At 34.9% G+C, this 24,291-nt stretch overlaps 1 protein-coding gene across 1 annotated transcript; it reads left to right on the top strand.

Annotated features, from left to right (window-relative positions):
- Window positions 1-269: 269 nt before the first annotated feature.
- LOC121995770 (probable serine/threonine protein kinase IREH1) lies at window positions 270-22,886 on the top strand. Its single transcript, XM_042549535.1, has 18 exons — window positions 270-1,129; window positions 2,994-3,064; window positions 3,207-3,389; window positions 3,509-4,876; window positions 5,666-5,838; window positions 6,008-6,257; window positions 7,041-7,133; window positions 7,220-7,360; window positions 7,440-7,532; window positions 10,736-10,946; window positions 11,027-11,112; window positions 14,019-14,107; window positions 19,164-19,215; window positions 19,309-19,365; window positions 19,441-19,614; window positions 19,755-19,832; window positions 22,193-22,358; window positions 22,435-22,886. The coding sequence occupies exons 1-17, from the start codon at window positions 433-435 to the stop codon at window positions 22,274-22,276; spliced, it is 3,900 nt and encodes a 1,299-aa protein (XP_042405469.1). The 5' UTR covers window positions 270-432; the 3' UTR covers window positions 22,277-22,358; window positions 22,435-22,886.
- The last annotated feature ends 1,405 nt before the right edge of the window (window positions 22,887-24,291 follow it).

Raw genomic sequence — 24,291 nt, 5'->3', positions numbered from 1 at the left:
TTTTATTAGATGGGAATCCATCTGTAAATCAATTCTTGTTTTCTTTAGGATTTTCTTTTCTCCCAACATTTTTTCGACCGTCAATTCTTTCCCCCTTTCGGAGTAAACAGCGAACAAGGATAAAATCCAGACAAAATCCCTTGTGATTCAAGTTATATAGTTCTTTAGAAAGCGAGCGCTGAAAATTCAAAAATTCCACGATAGGGAAACTCCCCCCACCTGGACACGTGTACCGCCCGTTGTCGATGGCGGAACAAAATGGCCTGGTCGTAACAGTCCACCTCGTCTTAGTCCAACTCTAACCTAATTCCCCAAGTCTCCCATTCCCAACTAGTTCATCCCCTTCTTCTTCATCCTCCTTCTCCTTCTCCATTGCCGACGCCCTCCTCGCTCTCGCAGCAGTGAGACGAGGCGAGGCGACGTGACTGGGCGATGGTGTTCAAGGCGCGCTTCTTCTCGTCAAAGAAGTCCGATTCTTCCTCCAGCCCCGACGGATCCAACAGCCCCGGTGGCTCCGCCTTCAACTCCCCCTCCTCCGCCAGATCCGATAAGAAGAAATCTAAATCCCCCTCCACGGTCCCCTCCCATACCCTCATCCGCGACGCCGTCGAGAAGCACCACCTGCAGCAGCAGCTGCACAAGAAGGAGGATAAGGATGGCAAGGGGTCCAAGGAGAAGGAGGTTGCCAATTCCCTCTCACCAAAACCTTCCCCTCCGACTGCCACCTCCGCCCCAACCAAGCTCCGCCGAATGCAGGCGACGGTGGCCGTGGAGGCCAAGGACGCAACCGGAACGCCGCCTGTCGCATCCTTCTCCCCGATCCTGGCTTCCTCGCTTGGACTTAACCGGATCAAGACTAGATCCGGGCCGTTGCCGCAGGAGGGCTTCCGTGGAGAGCATAGGATTTCTGGCATCGGGAGTAGCAACTTGTCCAGAGGCGCTGGGTTTAGTTCGATTCCTGGAGGAAAGAACATTGGCGATAGTAGTAGCAGGTCGAAGAAGGATGGAAGGACCTTAGGCAAGGCCGCCGAGTCGTCTACTAGCTCTTGGGTTGATCGTAACGCAAGCGGGATGAATCAGTGGTCAACAGTCAGTGCAGATGCTTCGTTTGAGCGGCAGAGTAACATTGGTAACTTTTTGCTGCTCTCATGACTGTGTGTGTAGCGTGCACATTGGTTGTTGATATGAAAAATTTCTTGTCGTGGATGGTAAATTAAGTCGTGAATTTGTTAGTTTCATTTTCTTTATTCTAATTGCATGGAATTAACCAATAAATGAACCTTGGCTAAAATTCAATTTTATACATTTGCCAACGCATCTTCAATGTTTAAACACCCCATACTGCTTTCTTTTTTTGTAAACAAGAAGGGTATCACATAAACTGAATGTAATTTCCTTATGAAATATCCTAAATCACAAAAATTAAGTTTGTCGTGAATTAAAGGGATTTTGTTAAGCCAAAAAGATATGCATAATGTTTTCTTCAACAAAAAGTATATCCAAAATTAATGCATGATTTAGCTGGTAGCCACTTGGATCAAATTAATCAGCATTATATCTTATCTTAAAGCCCGTATATAGGCTTCTTTCCTTTAGATTTTGTGACTTCTCTGGTTGAGTACCACATTAGTATGGCTCTATGCTTTCTCTTTTGCCATCTGCTCGGGAATTGAAGAGATCTTATTTCCATTCAGCCTAAAATCATCTAGTACATTGAAAAGTAATGAATCTGTGACCAGAGCACCTTAAGAGAAATATTTTCTTGTTTAGAGAATAAGTAGCTAATGTACTCATTAAAGTATTAGTAAAAAATACAAATTGATTCACTATTTTGTATATAATGTTTCTTATGAGAGTCAAAAAGGGGTTCGTTCTAAGATTTTCTTTTATTTATCACTTGCTTTGTGTATTCTTGAACAACAATTCGTTCTTTATTCCTTTGTTATATGTTTTATTTTCTTCACTTTTTAAGTGATATTTTTCTTCTTAGTCTTAACGGGATGCAAATGTTGTTGGTTGGCATATGAATTGCTATCAACTTAATTTCTTTTGATGATCAGTCATTTTCACTATGGTCTGACAAGCATGGTCGGAGATTCTTTATTCTCTTCAATTGTTAGGGACAAATTGTAGTTAGCCAGTTGTATTTATGCTATAGTTTCATATAAACAGTACCTTGTTTCTGTCTATTGTACTATCTACTTTTTAGTGTTTGTGAAACTTTTAGATTTTTAAATATTGGCTGTTGTATGCTTTACCTTGTTGCTTTTGGTGTTCTATTTCAGCGATTTTCTTTGGAGATTTTTTATTCCTACTTTTTGTTGAATGCTAACTCGCTGATATAATCTTTATTTTCTGATTAAAAGTGGGTACTGGAACCAAAAACTGAGAGATCAATTTGGACCATATAATTTTTTTTTTTGATTTGGTCATTTGGAAATTGTATATCAGTTCAAGTTCTTTTGCTTTTTGTTTATTGAGTCTTCTGAACTAAAAAAAAATCAAACCAAATTGTGTCTATATAAACACGTACTATGATATTGTAATACATATAGATGGTCTCAAGAATTTGTTGTACCAATTATACTGCAGCTGTGGAATTTTTTTCTAGCTTATGCAAAAAAAATTATGTTTGTTATCTTTTTCTCAGAGTTTGTTATTGTGGGTATAGCAGCGATTATGTTGATATTTGTGGGCGCCTATCAGGTTGTGATGTATACACGAGTTATTTCACATGATCCTTTTAAATTCAGAAAACAGGAACTAGAAATATGTAAATGTATTAATTTTTATCCTTCCAAGAAAATCAAACCATACTATGCCCACCAAATGCTGCTACATGAGCTGGTTTTCATCTGACACTGTGCTGCTTGCTCAAGTTTACTAGCCTAATATTTATATATTTATGAACCTTAGGAAACTTGCAAGACTGTCTACTGAGGTAGCAGTAGATTTCTACTATATTAATAAACTTACATAATTTTTCTTTGTAGGCGAAGTTAATGTATCACGGGGTAAATACGATGATTTGAAAAGCAATGCTACATTTGCCTCAGAAGTGGAGGTAGACATCACAGTTGCATGTAGTATTTAATCTGGAGACAGTTATTCAATTTAAAGAAATAGGATCATATTTTATTGCCATGTATCTTTTGACAATTTCTTATCAAGGAGCCAATAATAATTTCAATCACCTGCCCATACAGTCCCGATATGATGCTTGTGAAACGCCAAAGGAATCAGAATCTCCTCGCTTTAAAGAAATAATGCAGGCTACCAGTGCACCAAGAAAGAAGCCTGGAGATGTGAAAAGTTTTTCCCATGAGCTAAGCTCCAAAGGAGTACGCCCATTTCCATTTTGGAAGCCTCGAAGTACATACAACTTAAAGGTGAACCCTGTACTTGAATTCCTTTTCAGGCTTATTGTGGCAATGGTTTTCTCTTATGAATTTTGAGTTTTTGGATACGATAATTGACTATTTTGCCTTGTGATTTCTGTCCCTTTCAGGAAGTTTTGAAAGTTATTCAGGTGAAATTTGAGAAAGCAAAGGAGGAAGTGAACTCAGATCTGGCAATTTTTGCTGGTGACTTGGTTAGTATAATGGAGAAAAATCTAGAAAATCATCCTGAGTGGAAAGAAATTTTGGAGGATTTGTTGATACTTGCTCGGAGCTGTTGTGTTATGACACCTGGTGAATTCTGGCTTCAATGTGAAGGCATAGTTCAGGATTTGGATGACCGTCGCCAAGAGCTTACCTCAGGAATGCTTAAGAAACTACATACACACATACTTTTTATCCTTACTAGATGCACAAGGTTGCTACAATTTCACAAGGAACATGGGTTTCCTGAGGATGGGATGATTATGGATCCAGGATCAAAAATCATGCATTCTGCTGAAGTAGCATCTGTCCCTCCCAAAGATGGTAAATATAACAGGTCTGAAAAGAACTCTGCAGAGGCAGCTGTTTCAAGGAAGTCCCATAGTCAAGAGCAACATAATTTAAAATGGAAAAGAAGCCAAGAGATAAAGCCTGTTGATTTCTTCTCAGAAGATATAGCAAAGGATGATCCATTTTCTACCAGGGAGCGAATATCTTCTTGGAAGCCTCTACCTTCACCGGCAACAAAGAACCAGAAAGAGTTTAACCCAATGGTTGAGAAATCACTCAATGCTAAAACTGACTCCTTAAATTCAGAAAGGTCTTTAGATGAAAGGTTGATCATGTCTAGCACACCTGAGCCAGATACAGTAAACCCTGTTGATGTGCCCAGGCCTAAATCTAATTCTTCCAAGCATCAACACCCAGTTTCATGGGGCTGGGCTGATCAGCAGAGTATTTCTGAAGAGGGATCAATTATGTGTCGCATTTGTGAGGAGTATGTTCCTACTTTATATGTGGAAGAACACTCAAAGGTATGTACTGTTGCTGATAGATGTGACCAGAAAGGTTTGAGTGTTGATGAGCGTCTCATTAGAATAGCTGAAACATTAGAGAAGATGATAGACTCTTATGGTCAAAAAGATGTACATAATATCAATGGGAGCCCAGATGTTGCAAAAGTTTCTAATTCAAGTGTAACTGAAGAATCTGATATTCCTTCTCCAAAACTATGTGACTGGTCACGGTTAGGTTCAGCTGATTTGTTTGATTGTCTTCATGAGTCTGAGAATCCTCTTCTATTTGATGACCTGAAAAATCTCCCATCAATGACTTGCAAGACCCGTCCTAGTGCAAAATCTGATCAGGGAATGGCTACTTCATCAGCTGGCAGCATGACCCCACGATCCCCTTTAATGACACCGAGGGCTACTCATATAGACATGCTTTTGACCGGGAAGAATGCTGTTTCTGAGGGTGATGATCTTCCGCAGGTGGTTATTGCTTGATTGAATGTATAGGCTCTGGTTTCTGCACGTCAGCAGCCACTCTTGAGTTCTTTCTATTAGTGATTAACTAATTTATGAAATCTCCTTTTGTATGCCCATGGTTTTTGAAATTGATAAACACATGAACAAACAAATACACAGTTGACTGCTTCATATTTGGTGTTTAAGTGGGTTTTTTTTGTCCTTAACCTTTTTGAATTCTTGCTATGCCGATTTTTGCATGGAAGTCATGCATTAATTATTATTACAACGAGATTTAATTGCTAGTTAATTGTTTACGTTTGTGAATCTACTTGCATGACAAAGTCATTTTAGGAAAAGGTGTTGTCTTAATGTCTCACCGTGTTGATGCTTAATGTAGAATTTAGATGCCACCTGTTGATTATTTGTTTAATTTTATGCTGCTTTCAGTTCCTAGGAATTTTATATTCCATTTGCAAGTTACTGCTGCTTTGGGCATGCAATTTATCCTCATATAATTAAAGTAAAATATTGTATCTCTATTTGAATAGTTTTGCAAAATAAGATTAATTGTTGTTGATGGGGAATTATGTTTGAAGGATTGACAAATTTTTCTATAAACTTTGTTAAAATACTTATTGGGCAAGGATTGATTACTACAAATTTCAAAAGTAGATCTTTGTAACTCCTACAAAATTCTTTAAATGTTTCCTAGTCATAGTTTCTCCAATTGCATGCCATTATTACTAACATGTTGTTTATTGTTAATCATCTCATTTATCGTGGATGCTGAATTTTCCTAAATTGGTGTAGATGAATGAACTTGCTGATATTGCTCGCTGCATAGCGAATGCTTCAGCAGATGGAGAAGGGTCCTTGAATTATTTAGTTTCTTGTTTAGAAGACCTACAAGAAGTTATGAATCGGCGTAAGCTTGAGGCACTTACTGTGCAAACTTTTGGAACACGTATTGAGAAGCTCCATCGGTAAGTGGATCTTTGCATCACACTATCAGCCATTCCCTCACATTTTAGTTTATATGTTGGTTCTTAGAACTTGAAATTTTGGAGTTAATTCCACTAGCTTACTTCTCGCCTGTTACTTTTCCATGTCCTGCGATCATATGACTATTTTCATCCATGTGCTGTCCTACAGTGAGAAGTGCTTACAGCTTTGTGATTCAGTAGCTTCACTTGATATGGAAAAGGCTGATGTGTTAAGTACTGTGATGGATGAGGAAGATGATGTAGTTCGGAGTTTACGAGCAAGTCCTGTTCATCATCATGCCAGCAAGGATAGAACTTCTATTGATGATTTTGAAATCATCAAGCCCATCAGTCGTGGAGCTTATGGCCGGGTTTTCTTGTCCAAGAAAAGAACTACAGGAGATCTCTTTGCAATAAAGGTACTTACTATTGTTGATTCTTAAATATGCCACATTTCTTGAGCTTTGCTAGTGTTTTTAGATGTTTGGACTTGTTTGTTGCTCTGGAGAATTTGTTCTATCATTATCAGCATTCCATATCCTTATTTTGACCTCCTTATTGAATATTTTCCAGCTTTAATATTTTATCAGTTAGGAATGTGTCATTAGATCCATCAATCACATGCACCTTTAGGCAGCCAGTCAAATTGAGTACTGATGGTCCATGCCAATAAATTTGTTGGGACACAGTTCATGTAGGTAGTCATATCAAAGTGTTTCTTGTCTTCTTTTTTTTTCTCCAAATGTTCTAATTCACGTGCTGGTTAATGTTGTTTAAAACTAGCATAATTTGTAGGGTGGTTGTGATGTATGATGATAAAATATGCACCTTCAGTCCTTCACATATATATGTAATGTTTCTGTGTCATGTCTCATGGTCCTCATATCGCATGATATAAACTGTTTTGCACAAACCAACCCAAGACGGCTAAACAATTATGAAAGAATAACTGAGCGGCCATTTGGATGAGTAAACAAGGACATAATTGGTTGGCGACATAGGATTCAAATTTGTGACTAGGCATGAGAATTTCACCTCCTTCAGTGATTTTGGCTACATTTCTCAGATTGACCCCCTTGCCTTGCACAATATTAAGTGGAAACCTTGTTCTTATGGTGTTTTTATCCAATTCCAAATGGTTGGGTCAAACTTGTTTTGATGGATGATGACTTGGTAGTTGTTTTTCATATGGCCTTTTTCAGGTCTTAAAAAAAGCAGATATGATACGCAAAAATGCTGTTGAGAGTATATTGGCTGAACGGAATATTCTAATTTCAGTTCGCAATCCTTTTGTGGTAAGCTATTTTTTTTTTTTTAAATTTTCCTGTTCATAAGTGGAACATTTAATAGCTTTCTGTGATTGGATTGCTTGTTATCCTAGGTTCGATTTTTCTATTCTTTCACCTCTCGGGAGAATTTGTATCTTGTGATGGAATACTTGAACGGTGGAGATCTATACTCGTTATTGAGAAATTTAGGTTGCTTGGATGATGACGTTGCTCGTGTTTACATAGCAGAAGTAGTATGTGCTTGACATTTCTTCTCACAATATTTCTTACTTTGTTTTCTATCCTTATCTAATTGGGGGTACAATTCTGCAGGTGCTTGCATTGGAATACTTGCACTCATTACATGTGGTGCATCGTGATCTGAAGCCAGATAATCTATTGATTGCTCGTGATGGCCATATTAAGGTATTGAAGTTCTATGTGTCCATTGATCATGAAATCACTATAAGAATTGATTGTTCTTGGAAAAACTATTCTCCCCTATAAATTTCTATGAAATTAGTATGCTTCTTAACTATTTCGTATTCCACTACAAGGAACAAATGTTCCTACTCTATTCTCCCGATAATATTTATTTGTATTCTATTCAATTCTCCAAGAAAAATATATTTTAAATAAGCATGTTGGTTTAAACATGTTAGGGAAGCTAGGTGGATATGGTAGGCTAACAACACTCTTTATTCTTTCCATATATACTTAGTGATTTAAATGGTCTAGTGTATGGGTGTGAACCGAATCTAGCTAAATAATATGAAAATATTGATATTTGAGTTCGAGCGAACTTTAATTCGAGCATATTCGAATTATAATTCGAAATTACTTAAATTCGAGTTCGGTTTGAATTATTCAAATCTTAATTTGAGCAAATTTAAATTTAAATTATGTAAAAATAATCAGAGTTTGATTCGAGTTTGGCTTGAAAAAATTATTGAATATGTTTGAGTTCGGCTTGAATTCGATAATTTCGAATACAAATCAAATATTTTTCTAGCCAACTTCAAAAGCTCGTGAACGGACTTGATTCATTTGCATCCCTAGTCTAGTGTTTCGAGTAAATTGGGTGGTGTGATTGATCGAATGTCGAGTTGATTAGGTGGATCGATGAATCAGGTGAGCGGGACAAAAGGATGGGACAGGCGATAATCAATTATTCGAAGGGATATTTTATCCGCGTGTCGATTTATTCTTTGTCAATTACTTATATCTGTCTTCCAAATCGACTATAAGAATTATAATCGGGTTAGCAAGCCAAAAAGATGGGATAGGCTAAAAGAATGATGACCAATTACCCGAACAAATATTCTATCTGTGAAGATCTATTCTTTGTCAATTATTTATATCTTTCTTGTAAGATCGAACTCAGCCGACCCCACCTAGTGGGGTTTGTTGATGTATGATTGAACTCGATGTTAGAGGGGGGTGGGGTGAATAACGTTACAAATTTAATGAACAGATAATAAATAAAAACAATTGAATCAATATAGTAGCACAGTGGAAATAAAGATTACTTAGCTTAATTCAATCAAGTAAGACAAAATAACGTAAGCATACACTGGATTTAGCTAACAATTAAGCATGCAAGCAATGGATCAATCAAAATAGAAATGTAGACACACGCAACCGTTATAAAAATGTGATACTTATTTCTATTTTTTTCCTTTCCAGAAAGTCTCTAACGGTGGAAAAGCCTTACAGAAAAGAATCTAAGAAGTTAAACACAAATACAAAAATATGGCAAATACAAACAAAATGAAAATGTTAAGTGTTGTCGATCAGAAATGAAGCGCAAGTTACAGCGTGTCGCAATATAGAAGATGAAAAAACACTAGTAGCATGAGAACAAGAGTGAATTCTGTGTAGATGAGTGATTTCAAAGCTCTACCTCGAAGCTCTTTTTTTATAGCATTTGCCTGATCGCCTGGAGGCTCCTTGATAGGTGCTGATGTGGTTGTAACTTTTATCCGTTAGTTAACATTAACGAAGCTCTCTGGTTGTCCCCACATCTCCACCAAAATTTAAGGATTGTTGGAGAGAGACTAGGTCAGATAGGTTACCCTGTTTATTTGCCCTAAGTCTTGATCTATTTTTTTCCAGGGAGTCTCACCTGTATTGAACCTTTGCCTCAGCTATTCTTCAGGAATTCTGGTAGTGTGCCTTCCTTACTTATCCTACACAGGACTTATTCGACCAATAATTCTGCTAGTCCTTACTTTAAAAAGAACTGAGGAAGTTTTATGAGAGCAAGCGGTAGTTTAGAACAAGGCAGAGCCTTCTTGGACCTAGTAAAAAGTTTAGTTCTTCATACTTAAATGGTTTATATTAAACATAGATAGGGACAAATATTACAAGCCTTGCTATATTGGAAAATTAGATAGTAGTAAAAATAATATGAGATTACATAGGGGAATTTAGACAAGCGGAAATTACATGCAGAAACTTACAAACTCGGTTCTTGCATATTTATCACTATACCCAAGTTTTGGAGATGTAACGGTTTTTGCTGAGATGTTACAGTCGGACCTGCAATGCGTTCTTTCCGGGGAACAACCTGGCATTAGCACAATAGTTTAATAGATCAATTCATTGAACATTTGCCATAGTTTAATGCTGGCTGACAATCTAACGCAACCTCCTCCTTTATTCGGGTTTGGGGCCGGCCATGACTGGAGTAAATAAAATTATTTTTAATAAATTAGTAATTGATATGATTATTAAAAGTAGAGAATCTAAGCAAAGGAAAATTATGAGTAAAAACTATTTGAATTCAGCTTGGTATGCTTTAATGTGCACTGAAACATGTTAAATATTGAGATGGTATAATATGTTAAAATTTAGTTTAATTATTTAATTTCTATACTTATTTTTATAAGTAAATAACTTAAGTGGGATAGGTAAAAAGGAAATAAAATTCATCTAAATTCATCTCCGCATACGCTTCAATGCATGCTACGGCGTGCTTAGTGGCAGCACACAATGTTGTCAAAAATATAACATTGTTGACAAACTAAAACTACGACATAGAATAATATTTTAAGCCTTCCCCCCAAATATGTAGTTGTCTTCTCTTTTTCCTTTATTTTCCCAACTTTTTCATCATCTTTCTCTACCTCCAACTCCAATTCGTCATTGACATTTCTGTCAAACACTGAAACTCCAGCATAACTTGAGATTTCAAACATTGATATATACTTTTACTTAACGGTAAGACATTAGTCTGTGTTTGTTATAGTTTTGAGTCGTTTCTCTGAAATTTATAAATGACTCCAAAATTGTTATATTTTTGTGTTTGGAAGTAAACAAGCTCGGTGAGAGAACATCAAAGAGGTAGAATGTATCAGTCCCAAACCATGCCTTTTACCTGTTATGTTCTACTCGTGCTGACTTTTGTTCAAACCTGGAATATTAAATTTTATAATTAAAATATGCAATTGTATAATTTTGAAAGGATAAATATTTTGCCCCAAAGTTAAATAAACACCTAAATACCATTTGACATAATTATTTCTATATTCATTTCTGTTTCTTTATTTTATCATATGATTGAGCATTTCATGTTTCATTCTCTTTGATATTTCTACTATTTTTCTGATTATTCTATATCTTCACAGTTGACCGACTTTGGTCTTTCCAAGGTTGGTCTTATTAACAGCACGGATGATCTATCTGGGCCTGCTGTTAGTGGGACATCATTATATGGTGAAGATGAACCCCAGGTTTCTGTGTCTGAGCAATTGAACCAGCGTGATTCTCGCAAGAAACGGTCTGCTGTTGGCACACCTGACTATTTAGCACCAGAAATACTTCTAGGAACAGGACACGGTTTGTATATCCTATCTAATTTTTTTTTAATCTTAAATCATGTTATTTCACATCACTTAATAATAGTATTATCTCTGTAGGTGCTAGTGCAGATTGGTGGTCTGTTGGTGCCATTCTCTTTGAGCTTATTGTTGGAATTCCACCATTCAATGCAGCGCATCCACAGGTTTTTAAATTAAGATCCTTGCAGTATTAAAGCTCTTTAAGACATGATGCTAGCAAAATTATAATAATCCTATCATGGAAGAATTTTGATCTTAAAGGCTCATGAATAAGAACTTCCATCATAACCATACCAACAAGTGTTAATTGCTGTTCGCCAATCTCCTCCGTCACTGTCCTCCAAATCTATTCTCCACCAGAAAACTCATTAAAACTATTTCCTTTATGTTTCCTGTTGGTCATTTACATGCTTCACCATATCTGCTATGGCTTCAAATATATTTAGATGTGTCCAATTATATATTTTACTAATCATTTTTATAATGTTCAGTAAGTTTGTCTCTAGCTGGACACTTGGCTCATGTTGTTTTTATGATTAATTAATTGGGTTATTAGATAATATTTATACCATGAATTTGGTAAAATTTCATGTTCGTCTGCACTTTTTTTTTTGGCACAATGCATTACCTTTAGACTTTCAAAAATATCACTTTTAATTTTCTAATTTCATTTCAGTTTGGCTCCATGCTCAACCTTTTCAGGCTAGCCAATTGTCAATGACACATGATGTTGCTTTGATGGAATGTCAAATTATAATGATTAAAACTCTGCATTTCAAATAGTCACGATGTTGTGCCTTCTTAGTTTCCGGGGCATCTAAGGATCGAGTCCCAACTTTAACGAATTAACGGATGAATTTCTCTTAATGAATGGTTGACCTAAGAACACTGGGCTGATAATAATAATAATAATAATAATAATAAGTTGTTTTTTTTGAGGGGGTGGGGGTGGAGGAGTAGATATTGGGGAGGTGTGTTTTGAGAAAATGGATAAATATGAGTGGTGGAATGAGATCTTTGCTATGAGTTTTTATGAGGTAAGCACAAACATCGTGTTGACAACATGAAATTGTCATCATGAGCTTTCATCACGTAATAGCATCAACATGTTGTCCCTAATCTTGGATAAAAGGATGTAGAATAGGAATGCATGCTGAATTATGTCAAAAACCTTTTGGATATGTATCTAAATTCTAAAACACATGTTGAATGATGGTACAGAATTCATGCAGTTGCAACCCTATGACTCCAATGAGTTGTTGGAACATCTTTTAGTAGTGTTCAAGTATGACATTTTTTTTATTGCTAGTCTGATTTGTATAATGACTTGGAAAGTAGGACTATGTTCTTCTTCCTCACATTATTTATTAGACTAGTGCCTGAAAAGGTCCTTAAATTTACATGTTAAAACAAGTGTAAGATAGATAACTAATGGCAATGAACCATGAGACAGAGCAAAGCTGATTATATGCTCTGTTACATACAGTCAATTTCCCTTGCTCGACTGACTTATCACTGCCAGAAAGAATTTTTTAGCAGTTGAAAATTGATTCATTTGAACTCTGCTTTTACTGTAATATGGAAATTCGAAATATTGGTTGCTTGTGTAACGTTTTCATCCTTAATGTGCAGAACTTGATTCTTGTCATTGTGATAGTGTACTTCATCTGGCATTTTTATAGATTTTTATTCTAAATGCGCAGAATTTAGCAAACTTCATCATGCTAGTTGGTTCATCTGGTTTTTTTTATAGATTAAATGTAGATAGCATTACTACTAATATTCTTTGCGTACACGTGTCAGTTTCTTCGGCTTGCAAGTTGTCTATGCATTAAATTTCGGAGCCAGTTAAAACATGATACTTATGTACTTCTATGAATGTGGATCATATAAGGTTTGAAACGTGAAAAGTTGTAACTATATTATTTTCACAATTATTGTTAAAAATTGTAGGTAGTACCATAGTTTAAAATCTTGACCCATGTCGAAGTTTTGGTCCCGAATCGAAACAATACAGTTTTAGTACCGTATCGTGCTATACCGATATGGTTTCCATATTTTTTTAATATAAAATATATTAATTAAAAATATAAAATTTAAATCTAAATCTATATATGAATTTGATAACCTGCACACCCGCTTGTCCACGATGAGCATGGGTGACTGAGTGCGTGGGGCGACTAGAAGTGCACTTATTTTAGGTTCTCGGATCGCCTGTCGCGCATGGTCAGGTGTGCAGGCTAGTATGTCTCTCTCTTTCTCTCTCTCTATATAATTAATATCTGTGCGGGAGTTGATTGAAGTTATCTCTACTATAGCTGAGAATTGATTGAAATTATTATCCCAAAGTTATTTAATTAACCTAAGTTAAAGTTGTTTTGCGCGGGGTCGTGCATGTTGCGACGAGTTTGCTGCTGCAGCCGGGCCCACGCGATGAATCCGTTGTCGTTGAAGGACCCGCGTGGTGCCTCTGTGGCCGCCATAGAGTTCACAAGAAGCCTCAGCGGCTCCTTAGGGTGTGTTGGCACCGGAGGCATGCCAATGCCGGTTTCGATCGGCAGGCGGAACTAAATGTATTGGATGAAAAGACATGAGATTTTAAACCATGGGTAGTACCCTACCTCTTTCATTATTGAACGAGCTAGCAAGTCCACTTATTTATGTTACGCTACTTTGTTCCGCGCAACTAATGATCTAGTTTTCTCTAATCAAACTTAATCTTATACATGAACTTTTTGTAACTGCAAATGGTTGTTTAAATTGATATCAGATATCATAAATAAACAATTCATCTTCTTAACTGGCATAAGTTATGATTGGTTTTCATGATTTCATCTTGTCCAATATCTTCAACATGTGACAATGACAATGTACCTTCAGATGACTATGCTTATTTATTTGTTTAAGTGAACTGGTGTGTAATAATGAATTTTTTTGTGCTATGTAATAGCTTGGATGACTTGAACAGTTGCTCAAAAATAATCTCAAAATATTAGGTTGTCTGCTTCATTTTCTCATGTTTATTTAGTGAGAATTACCAAATATTCTCTTGGTTTCTTGACGCTTGCAGAAAATTTTTGACAATATTTTGAATCGTAAAATACCTTGGCCCCGAGTACCTGAAGAGATGAGTTGTGAGGCATATGATCTTATTGACAAGTAAGATTTGCACAATGTACACTGTTAATTATTTAATCTGCTATTTTGATAAGGATTTCTTTCAGTAAACTCGTATACTATTAGCTGCACTGTGATCTTTGCCCCTCCCTATCATCGTTGTTTTGGTTTGTTTGTTGCCACACTTGAATGGGGAAAATTATCCATATATGGAGAAAGCTTTTAATTTTTCGATTCCTATTTTTTTTCTTTAAAAGCATATTGACTCAAATTTTTTTTTTCAATTTAGCCTTTATTTACTTCTCTACTACATGCTTTTTGTTTTTTGTTTTTTTTCCTTTTTACACTCATAGATTAATGGTTGGGATATGTTGAATTGCGAGTTCAAGTCCTATTACTGTTTCTAAAACTTACAAAATGAGCTTAAGTTCTCTAGAATGGATGCCAAAAAGAGTTCCATATAGTGCAGAGCACTTCAAACTGCTCCATGGTTGAATTCTCTCGAATGTTCAAATCTATTTTATGCCACCAACCCGTTTGTGCTCCAACTCAGCAGTGAAAGTGTAATCTTACTGCCTATTCTTACCCAATACCCATTGCATTGATCTGTTTTACATTTTTCTTTTATGATTGTTATTGCTTTTAATTGAAATTGTTTATATTGGGCGTCATGAACCAAGGTATATGTAATGGCTTACTTCATAATGCATGGTACAAGAAATAATGTAAACCAAGTTTAGAAAATATCTATTGCAAGCATGTTTTTCCTATGATGTTAGATCAAATCGAAATGCAAACCAATCGCGATAGTTTCAATATAAAGGGTATACCATTTTATTGAAGTTGCATAAAGATTGTCCCATCTTTATTTATCTATATCATTGGATCTCTTGTCGTAAACTGAAGGTGATTGGCACAACGTTGATACGAGAGAGAGAGAGAGAGAGAGAGAGAGAGAGAGAGATCTAACTAATTAAAAGATTAGAGAAATTAAATTTTAGAACTCTTGGGAAACAATTTTCAAAATTGGTTTTTCTATAAATTAATTTTAGTTTTTTAAAATTCCAAATTGAAATTTAATTAACTCGATTAGTCCGCCCCTCAAATTCAATTGCATAAATTGACTCTTAATTTGGTCTTAATTGGCCTCTAGCATGATATCAAGTCCTAGCTTCAGCGAATTAACGGATAATTTTTCCTTAATAGGCCGTTGACCTAAGAACACTGGCTGATGGGCCATCCGTTGCAAGCGCTTCCGATTCACCCTAGTAGTCGTGGGAAATTCCTGTAGGGCCGGGTTGATTACCCTCAGGATTAGTCGGAGTAAGCTAGATATCTGATGCCAAACTAAAAATCCAGAGTACGACTACTTCAAAGGTAGGAAGTAGCTAGTTCCACAAAAGTTCTTTCACATAGTTACCATGCAGTTCAATTTTTTATCATTTTATATGATGAATTACACTTAGGTCTTAGATTAGTGTATCTATTAAAAGGATATGTTTCATACAACCATGACCTATGGGAAGGAATACCAAGTTGATAACTCTTCTCAACTCATTTTATTATGCATAGATTTCTTGACCTGGTCACTCATTGAATTAAGTGATATACTCTCCCATTACCCTGTTACCGGAGTTGATGACATGGAGGCTATCAACATAGCCAATCATGTGTGTATATACAACTTTTTCAAAGGCCCACTCACAAGCGTCAAGGGATCTTGATTTTCTTATGAGATGACCATAGTTGTGAAAAGCTCACGCCTGGCTGCGCCAAGGCACAAGGCGCAGCTAGGCGCACCATTTACACTTGGGCATTGACCCCGGTGTAGTCTTGAATGAAGCACGCTTAAGCGCGCGCCTTTTTGAGAGATTCAAGGCATGATTTTCCTAGTTTTATTGAAGTTTTATTTTTTTTTTTAAAAAAATCAAACTCATACCTTAATTACCCTTTAAATTAATTATGTTGCATTAACTTGCATGCATGCGATACATTTTTCTTGCTCGACTCTTCCACTCCCCTAGAAAATGAACATCAACCTCCCTTAGTCCCTCGCAAACTTATTTCATTAAATTTCTTTTGCATGACTCTTCGTTTCCCCTTAAAAATAGCATCCCCCCCCCCCCCTCCCCCCTCCCTTATCAAACGTGAACTCTTCTCTCGCCTACAACATCAACATTGGTCTTTTAGCTACATTTTCTTGCTTTTATCCTTTTGTTTTGTCATAATGGTATATTGTTTCCTCACATATTTAAGTTTATATGCTTTCTTATCAGTTTTGTTTTTTCTCTCTCATATAATCAAATTGTAAATTAGTTCAGAATTTACATTTTAATGATTTTGTTTTTTTGTTCCTCACAAATTCAAATTGTAAATTAGTTTAGAATTTTTGTTCCATTGATTTTGATTTTTTTTTTAATTTGAAGTTTGATTTTGATTATGAAGATAAACTACTTCAATATTTGAAGGTTAGTGAATTTTATATTTACATTATTGTTTAATAGTTTGTGAAATATTTGAATTTTGTTAGTGAAATATTTTGGTAGAAATTCCCTATATATGTTTGAATTGTAAAAATTTATATCCAAATGTCTTACTTCGGTAAGGCGTGTGTCTCACCTTGTGCCAAGCGCCTTAGACCCCACAACACCTATGCGCTTTTGGGCGCTTCACGCCTCACATAGTCATTGAGATGACGATAGTGATCTCTAGTTCTTTTATTATCCTTTATCTTCCTCTACCATCTGATTGTGTTGAAGACACTATCACTAACCGTAAGCTTTGTATATGTACAGATGGGAATAAAGGACAATTCAATGTCCAATATTCTCTTCTAAGAAAATATGAGTTTTCCTCTCTTAAGAGAGATTGCATTCTCTCCTATGTTGATGGTGCTAGTTATCCTCCCTCGTGTAGTCTTCTCTTTGCCGTTGACAATTGGTATCAAAGCCATTGGATAGGTGGCTCATCTCCACCTCTCAAAGATCCTTATAGGCTGCAACCCAAATAGAGGGAAAGAAAGGGGAAAGCAACAAGGTTCCTTTATCTACGTTCATAGAATAAAAAAGTAAAGAGAAAGAAGGGAACAGTTTGGAGCTCCTTTTCCCTTTGGTTTCTGTCCAAAAATAGATGGAACATAGAAGCTTTCCAAAGTGGTGAAAAGGCTATCTGACTTCATGTCTTGGGAACAAACAAAAGTAGGTCTAATTTTGCCATCTTCTCTTATTTGGCCTTTCCTCCTCTCTTCTAAAGTAGATAAAACAGATAAAACCTCTCTCTACTTTCCGGCTGCTATTCCTCTCCCTAGTTTTTTTTCCCTTTGTTTCCCCTCTTCATCCACTCTAGTGGACATACCACCTTATGGCTCTTTGTCTGTTCCGAGGGAAGGGAAGTGAAATAAATTCCATGGTGGAAGTGACAAGAAGAAATTGAGTGGAAACATTAGGAATTGTATGCTTATTACTTGTTAGGGAAAGAATAGGAACGAAAGAAGATAAAAAAATATAAAATTCTATAATCATCCTCTTCCTTAGCACTAGACCTTGAGCTTTTGAATTACACCGACTTTCACTTTAAGCTATTGTGACCATGAGCTTATTATTGTATGGCTCTTTTTGTCTGTTCCGAGGGAAGGGAAGTGGAAATAAATTCCATGGTGGAAGTGACAAGAAGAAATTGAGTGGAAACATTAGGAATTGTATGCTTATTACTTGTTAGGGAAAGAATAGGAATGAAAGAAGATAAAATTCTATAATTATCCTCTTCCTTAGCACTAGACCTTGAGCTTTTGAATTACACCGACTTTCACTTTAAGCTATTGTGACCTCCAATGCAGTCTCTTACTAGAATTGCTTGTTCTTGAGTGGATACTAATTAATTGGAATTGAGATTAAGAAAGAACCAACAATTGATTAGTGTAGAAGTTAGCTTCTCCATTCTCCATACTGATCAGCTTCCTAAGCAAGATTATTTAACAGCTAGCAAGCAATTGGCATATATTTGATTTTGGCTTCAATTGACTTTCTAAAATTACTATTTGAAAGATTGTCAATTTGTTCTCTATTATGAACCACTTTGATGAATTTTTGAAACGAGAATCATATTGAATCATGAATTTTATGGGATCAAATAAGAAAAATATATGTAAAAAATTATTTTATCTATAATAGTTTTATATCTCCATTGATGACAATGTACAAACTATACATTATTTTTTCTTTCATTTCATTAAGAATTGTATTGTTTTATATATCAAACATAATATATCATGGATATGATTTGTGACTTGTTGTGATTCCAACAAGGATGACTATAGGCATATATTTGGAGGCAAACATTTCATATGGGAGAGGATTATAAGATTTTAAACATTTAAATTGATCTTGGAACACTTTGAAATGTGCCGAAGTGTGTCAACTATCAAGATGATACATTACTGAAATTGAGCCTTTCTAAGCGGAGACCGAAACTTTGGCATGAAATAATTCTGTAAATTTATTGGGTGTAAGAATTAATTATAGGATGAATAAGGATACGACAAAAGTTACTCATATAATTAATATTAGTTATTCAATATTTTTTCAAGAATACATATTATTTTCTTTTAATAATATTGTTCAAATTTATTATTTATGTATTGGATAGTGTCACTAAATAAAATAAGAAAACGTACTTGATTGTTGAATATAGAAATTAAAATTTCCAAATGTATTTTTTTTCAAGACTATTCTATTGCAATATATGATTTTTCTCCACATCACTAAGGCTTTGTTTGGTTTTGGTTACAGGAGCAGTTCACACCACACTTTAGTGTTTTTATTTCTGTAATTTCATTTCTAATAATTTTCTTAATAATGTTTTTCTTTTTTGAAAAGGTCAAGCATTATATAAGAAATTTAATGAAAAAATCTTTTTTAGATTTTTTATTTTCAATTATCTAATGATTCTTTTCTAGAAAACAGTAAATTAGATAATTGTTCGTGAGCAAAAGAGTTCAATTGCTTGTTACATATTTCATTAGGAAACATTATCTTTAATTACCGCAAAGGTTAGTAGATATTTAGGACGCAATTATTCATGATTGCTGTCAAATTTCCAGATTATTGACTGAAGATCCTCATCAAAGACTCGGAGCGAGAGGCGCATCAGAAGTAAGTGTATTGACATTGCTACTAACAATGGGTGCATCTCATATATGGTGAGCTTGATGGTCTTAATTTTTATGTGAAAATGCACTCTTCCAGGTGAAGGAACATATGTTTTTTAAGGATATCAATTGGGACACACTAGCGAGACAGAAGGTGATGCACTTGCTGTTATTCTGTTTGCCTTATTATATAATTTAATATATCCACTAATGCTGCAACTTTCTTCAGGCTGCATTTGTTCCTTCATCTGATAATGCACTAGATACCAGCTATTTCACTAGTCGTTATTCTTGGAATCCTTCAGATGAACAGATATATGAAGCCAGTGAATTTGAAGAGTCTAGTGATAATGGAAGTATAAGTGGAAACAGTAGTTGTACAAGCAACAATCGTGATGAACTGGTATAGAACTTGTAACATTTCATACTTGCTCACTGGTCCCTAATCAATTGTATTGACATTTTGATAAATTTATAGTTTATATTAGAATATTCAATTTTGTTTGTCTGTTGATTTCTTCATCTGTGAATTATCTTAATCAGGGCGATGAATGTGGAGGAATTGCTGAATTTGATCCCAACTCGTCCGTTAATTATTCATTTAGTAACTTCTCTTTCAAGGTAATTTTAGATAATTATATGCTTTCTTCTTGTGTTGGCTCTTTTTATTTTTTAAAGTTCATGGCGTTGCAAGTACTAAGAGCATTCTTTGGGGTTTCTTAAAAAAGTATTGATAATGGAAAATAGCACAGACAACATTGTAAAGATTTTATCCTGCATTATTCCGAAATGATATGCTAATCATTGATGATTATTGGCATCAGTGTTAATAAAGACAAGATCAAAGATACAGAGCTTTTAACATCAGTAACTTCAGTGCAAATGTAGAATCAAACTTATCACTGGATCCCCAAACACTTGCTGTACAAGGAAAAAGTTGTTGTAGACCATCATAAGCAATCTTTTTTTATTGATCTTCCTTTTCACTTGGAAAAGCTTTTAAATTTTACAAGTGGATATGTGACTTTCTAACCTTTCACTTCGTGTATGAGTTTGAATTTGGCATTTATTTGCATCAAATTTAGAATTCAGTAAGCTTTAATGGAGTTTCTCTTGCAACATGTTAGTTAGCCTATATGTCAATCCTAGTAATAGTTGACATGCATCAATGCCATACATGGATTTACATGGCAAGCACATTAATTGTTCATCACGAAGGGAAAAGTAACCTACGTACCTACCACTGGGCCTTTCATTTGTGGGTAAGCTGCTAGAATAAAATGCTCAACCAACTTATTGATTTGGGATAATAAATAAGATTATTTCATCAGTTGTAAAACTAATCAGGTAATAATAGGATAATTATTTTCCTGCGAGAGAACACCAGTAATTCTAAAACCATTTTTTTAAAAGATAAATTTCAAATTAAAGCATGTCTACCTTTTCCCTTGGTCTAGTGCTTGTGACTATTTCTAAAATTCCAAACCTCCTCCTAGCATGTGATTGATTTTATTAAATACTAATATAATATATTTATATATACTGAACTCAGTTTGGAGGCTGAAATTTTTTCCTGGCATATACAATTGCAAAACTTGCTTCATGTATCATATTTAACAGAACTTACACCATAGGTATTTTATTTTAATTAGCATGTTGAGTATGTTAGTTATGTGAGGCTCTGGAATTTAGTCATGGTTGGTTGGTTGAAAAGAAATTTCACATTTCTTGTAGTGGAATCATGATTTCATAGATGACTTGCTAAGTAGAGAGGCAGTTATATCGATAAGGCTTGACTGTAATTCACTTGTATTTCTGGCCAATATACATGTGGTGTGTTCTTGGTCCATTGGTTTGGTCATCTGTTTAGCTGAAGAAGTTTTTCCTAACCTATATTGATCCAGCTCAATTGCAAATGTGATGAAGCCATGCAAGCTTGTTTTGAAAAAAAAAAAACAGGTCTAGGTAATTTTTTTATAAATAAATTGAGGCCAGTCCAGTGATTGGTTTTTTATATTCCTTTGATCAAGTATTTTTAAATGTGGAAGGTTCAACAGTTTTGGTATGCTGTCCAATATTTCCACTGGCATGTGAAAATTTTGCCATGGCATTCATGCCATGAATTATGAATTAGTTCCAGATCAATTTAGGTTTGAATTTTGCACACTTGAACTTCATCAAAAACCTGATTTTTCACATGTTCGACATAATTTTTTCCCATGTATACCTTCACTTTTGTTGATATCATCAAAACTATTTCCTCTACCATCTTGCTGGAATTGGTCAATAGACTCAACACTGCTGTAAAACTCTGTAGTAACATAATGGTGGCATTTTCTATGATTTTTCTTTGGCTTTTATGGGTCAAAGAATTGATGTATACCATTGCTATTCAAACTGAATGTTTTATTTCTCCAAGACCAAAATCATCTGAAAATTTTCATGATGTACAAGCCCTTTAGTTGCCAGAATTTGTCAACTAAAATTACTGCTAATTTGCAGCTTTTTAGACCAATGTGTTGGCTGACAGCATGCCAATAATCAATCAGTCTTGCTCAGACAACAATAATGTTTTTAGTAGGAATCTTGTTGGTTTGTTGGCTGTGCTATTATTAGAGCCAGGACTGACGTTTTTCCTAAGAAAATGGATGTAGAAGCTTTGTCCATGTTTAGAAAGTTCATCCTGTATCAATGTCCACTACTTGGATCTTATCTTTATACAAGGCTGTTTCTCTATTCTCCAGTACTAGTGCTTTGTGGAATTTCTCATACAAGTAGCTAATATGTTTAACTTAACCCTTCATTTTAATCTGGATTTTATCTTTGTTTGCAGAAATTTGACATTAAGTTTTTGTGTGGATGATACAATAGTCGACATTTATATACTTTCGCAAAGAATTGTTGCTTAACTTACATAGACATGCTTTTTGACCTTTGCATTTCTGTTAACTTGATTCTGATATCTCCTCTTTGGTGATTAGAATCTGTCGCAGCTTGCATCAATCAACTATGATATTCTCAGCAAGGGTTTCAAGGAAGATCCTCGAACCAAACCTGAAACTTAAGTTGGCCTTTTGAATGTTGTTTGATCGAAACATTTTTCTGAAAGAAAAAAAATACTTAATCTCTCATGTACATCTTGTAAATGTAAGAGAAAAATATTTTATAATTCTTTTTTTTTTTAAATTTCTTCCAGCTGATTCTAGTTCTTGTTCTTTTCCAGATTACAGTCTCAGGAACAACTGCAGGATGGTGCCTTTCACCATCCTGCTGCTGCAGTGGCTGCCTACGATATCAGTGTAGCAAAGAATCCTTTTTTGATTCTGTATGACTCGTTCTCCACCAGAATAGCTTTGCCAATGAGAACATCCTTCCGACGATATCGTCATTTATCATCAAGATATCGCAGATATTCCCTTGGATCGATAATGTCTCCACCTAGGCATGATGCTTTCTTCTGCCTCTTCGCAAGGTATGCAAAGGGGGGAATAGAGCCCTGTAATAGGGAGTGAGAAGGGTGAAGACTGGCCCTCTAATGGTTTAATGGACCACATTTATGCACCCTTGCAAGAAAATGAGATCACAAGCCTTCTGGCTTATTTCAGTCCTTGTTCGTCCATGTATACCACAATATGTATGTCACATTTTTCATGTTAATGCATTCGATTTTGTGCATGTTGTCCTTGTGCCTGCATCACTGGATGTATGAGTTATCAGATAAAAGGTTATAAATTAGATTATTAGTTAGATTACTCAATATAAGGGTTGAGTATATCAGATAAATAAGTTTGAATATTAATTGGATTGTTTTCATAAGTAGGGTTTGTCACAGTTGAGTGAAGTTTTCAAATTTATTTAATGCTTGATTATGTTCTTATTTTATTTCTCCGAAACTTCTAATTGAAACTTTTAATTTTAACATGTGTATTTTTTATAATACTATTTGTATCTATTTACTTTTGATATTTTATACATTTTGAAACGTTAAATTATCTAAGCTTAATAAGTTTTATTTGGATCAATAATCTGTTTAAATTATAAAATTAATTTTATTTCTAGTTGTCTGGTAAAGTTTAATTTCAGCTTGATAAACTTTTTCATTAGCTTCTTTGCCCTCATGGCTGGGCCAAATAGTTTAGTTTATATAGTGGTGTTGTCCTAGATAAGTCGGATTGATTCTCAACTGATGGGCGAAATACTCAGTTGGTTGTCTTCCTTTACATATGTTATTGTTGTTGCTCCCTTCAGAAGTAGGGAGCCATCTTAGTGACACCCTCAAGTTTTTTTTTTGCACATTATAAAACTAGCTATGGGTAAAATTACGCATTTTAATATTTCTTACTATATATATAGCATTTTTCTGATCATATAATAGGTTTATTTATATGAATTTTTATTTATTTTAGAATATTAAATTATCTTAAAATCTACATGCAAAGTTTCAATTTTACCATCCGTCCCTAAGATAGATAATATTTTTTCATCTTTCTAATCCATATCAAATCACTGTTTGTGCACAAATTTTGAGACATTATTACAAAATATAAACATAAAAGATAAAAAAAAAAATCATTCGTCCAAAAGAGATATCATACCTTCTAAATTTAGCACCATTTAAATTATCTATATATAATTTTTAGATTCATGATAAAATATAGGTACAATCATACAAATAGTTAGCGCATGAGGTGTTACCACAATGAGATCTGGGGATTGAATCTTTGTCGAGGTAAATACCTCTCTTATGTATTAGTCACTATTCCAAAGACTAGTAGCCGCTCGTGATTTACCTCTTTCGTGTTGGCCTTGGGACGGGTTGGCGGGGGCGCTGGGGACGAGCGTATTCACTTTTTTACCATAAAAAAGATATTTATAATCAGGTATAATTCTTTCTAAATTCAACATAATTTCCGTGTAGACATTTTTTAGGGACATGATAAAATATAGGTAAAAAAAATCTATAACGTATAATTCTTATTAAATTCAACATTATTTAAACTAAAATATAGTATATTTTCTATCTAATTGAACACTATCTATAATATATCGATCAACATCATCAATAGAAATGAATATATAG

The sequence above is a fragment of the Zingiber officinale genome, chromosome 6A (genome assembly GCF_018446385.1).
Source record: "Zingiber officinale cultivar Zhangliang chromosome 6A, Zo_v1.1, whole genome shotgun sequence".
NCBI classification, from domain to species: Eukaryota; Viridiplantae; Streptophyta; class Magnoliopsida; order Zingiberales; family Zingiberaceae; genus Zingiber; species Zingiber officinale.
This window is presented reverse-complemented; position numbering and strand designations above follow the sequence as displayed.

Excerpts from the sequence above, each read along its gene's own strand:
- LOC121995770 (XM_042549535.1), top strand. The coding sequence starts at position 433 with ATGGTGTTCAAGGCGCGCTTCTTCTCGTCAAAGAAGTCCGATTCTTCC. Across the intron at positions 7,361-7,439 it reads GTGTTTACATAGCAGAAGTA|GTGCTTGCATTGGAATACTT; the intron begins GTATGTGCTTGA and ends ACAATTCTGCAG. Across the intron at positions 7,533-10,735 it reads CTCGTGATGGCCATATTAAG|TTGACCGACTTTGGTCTTTC; the intron begins GTATTGAAGTTC and ends ATATCTTCACAG.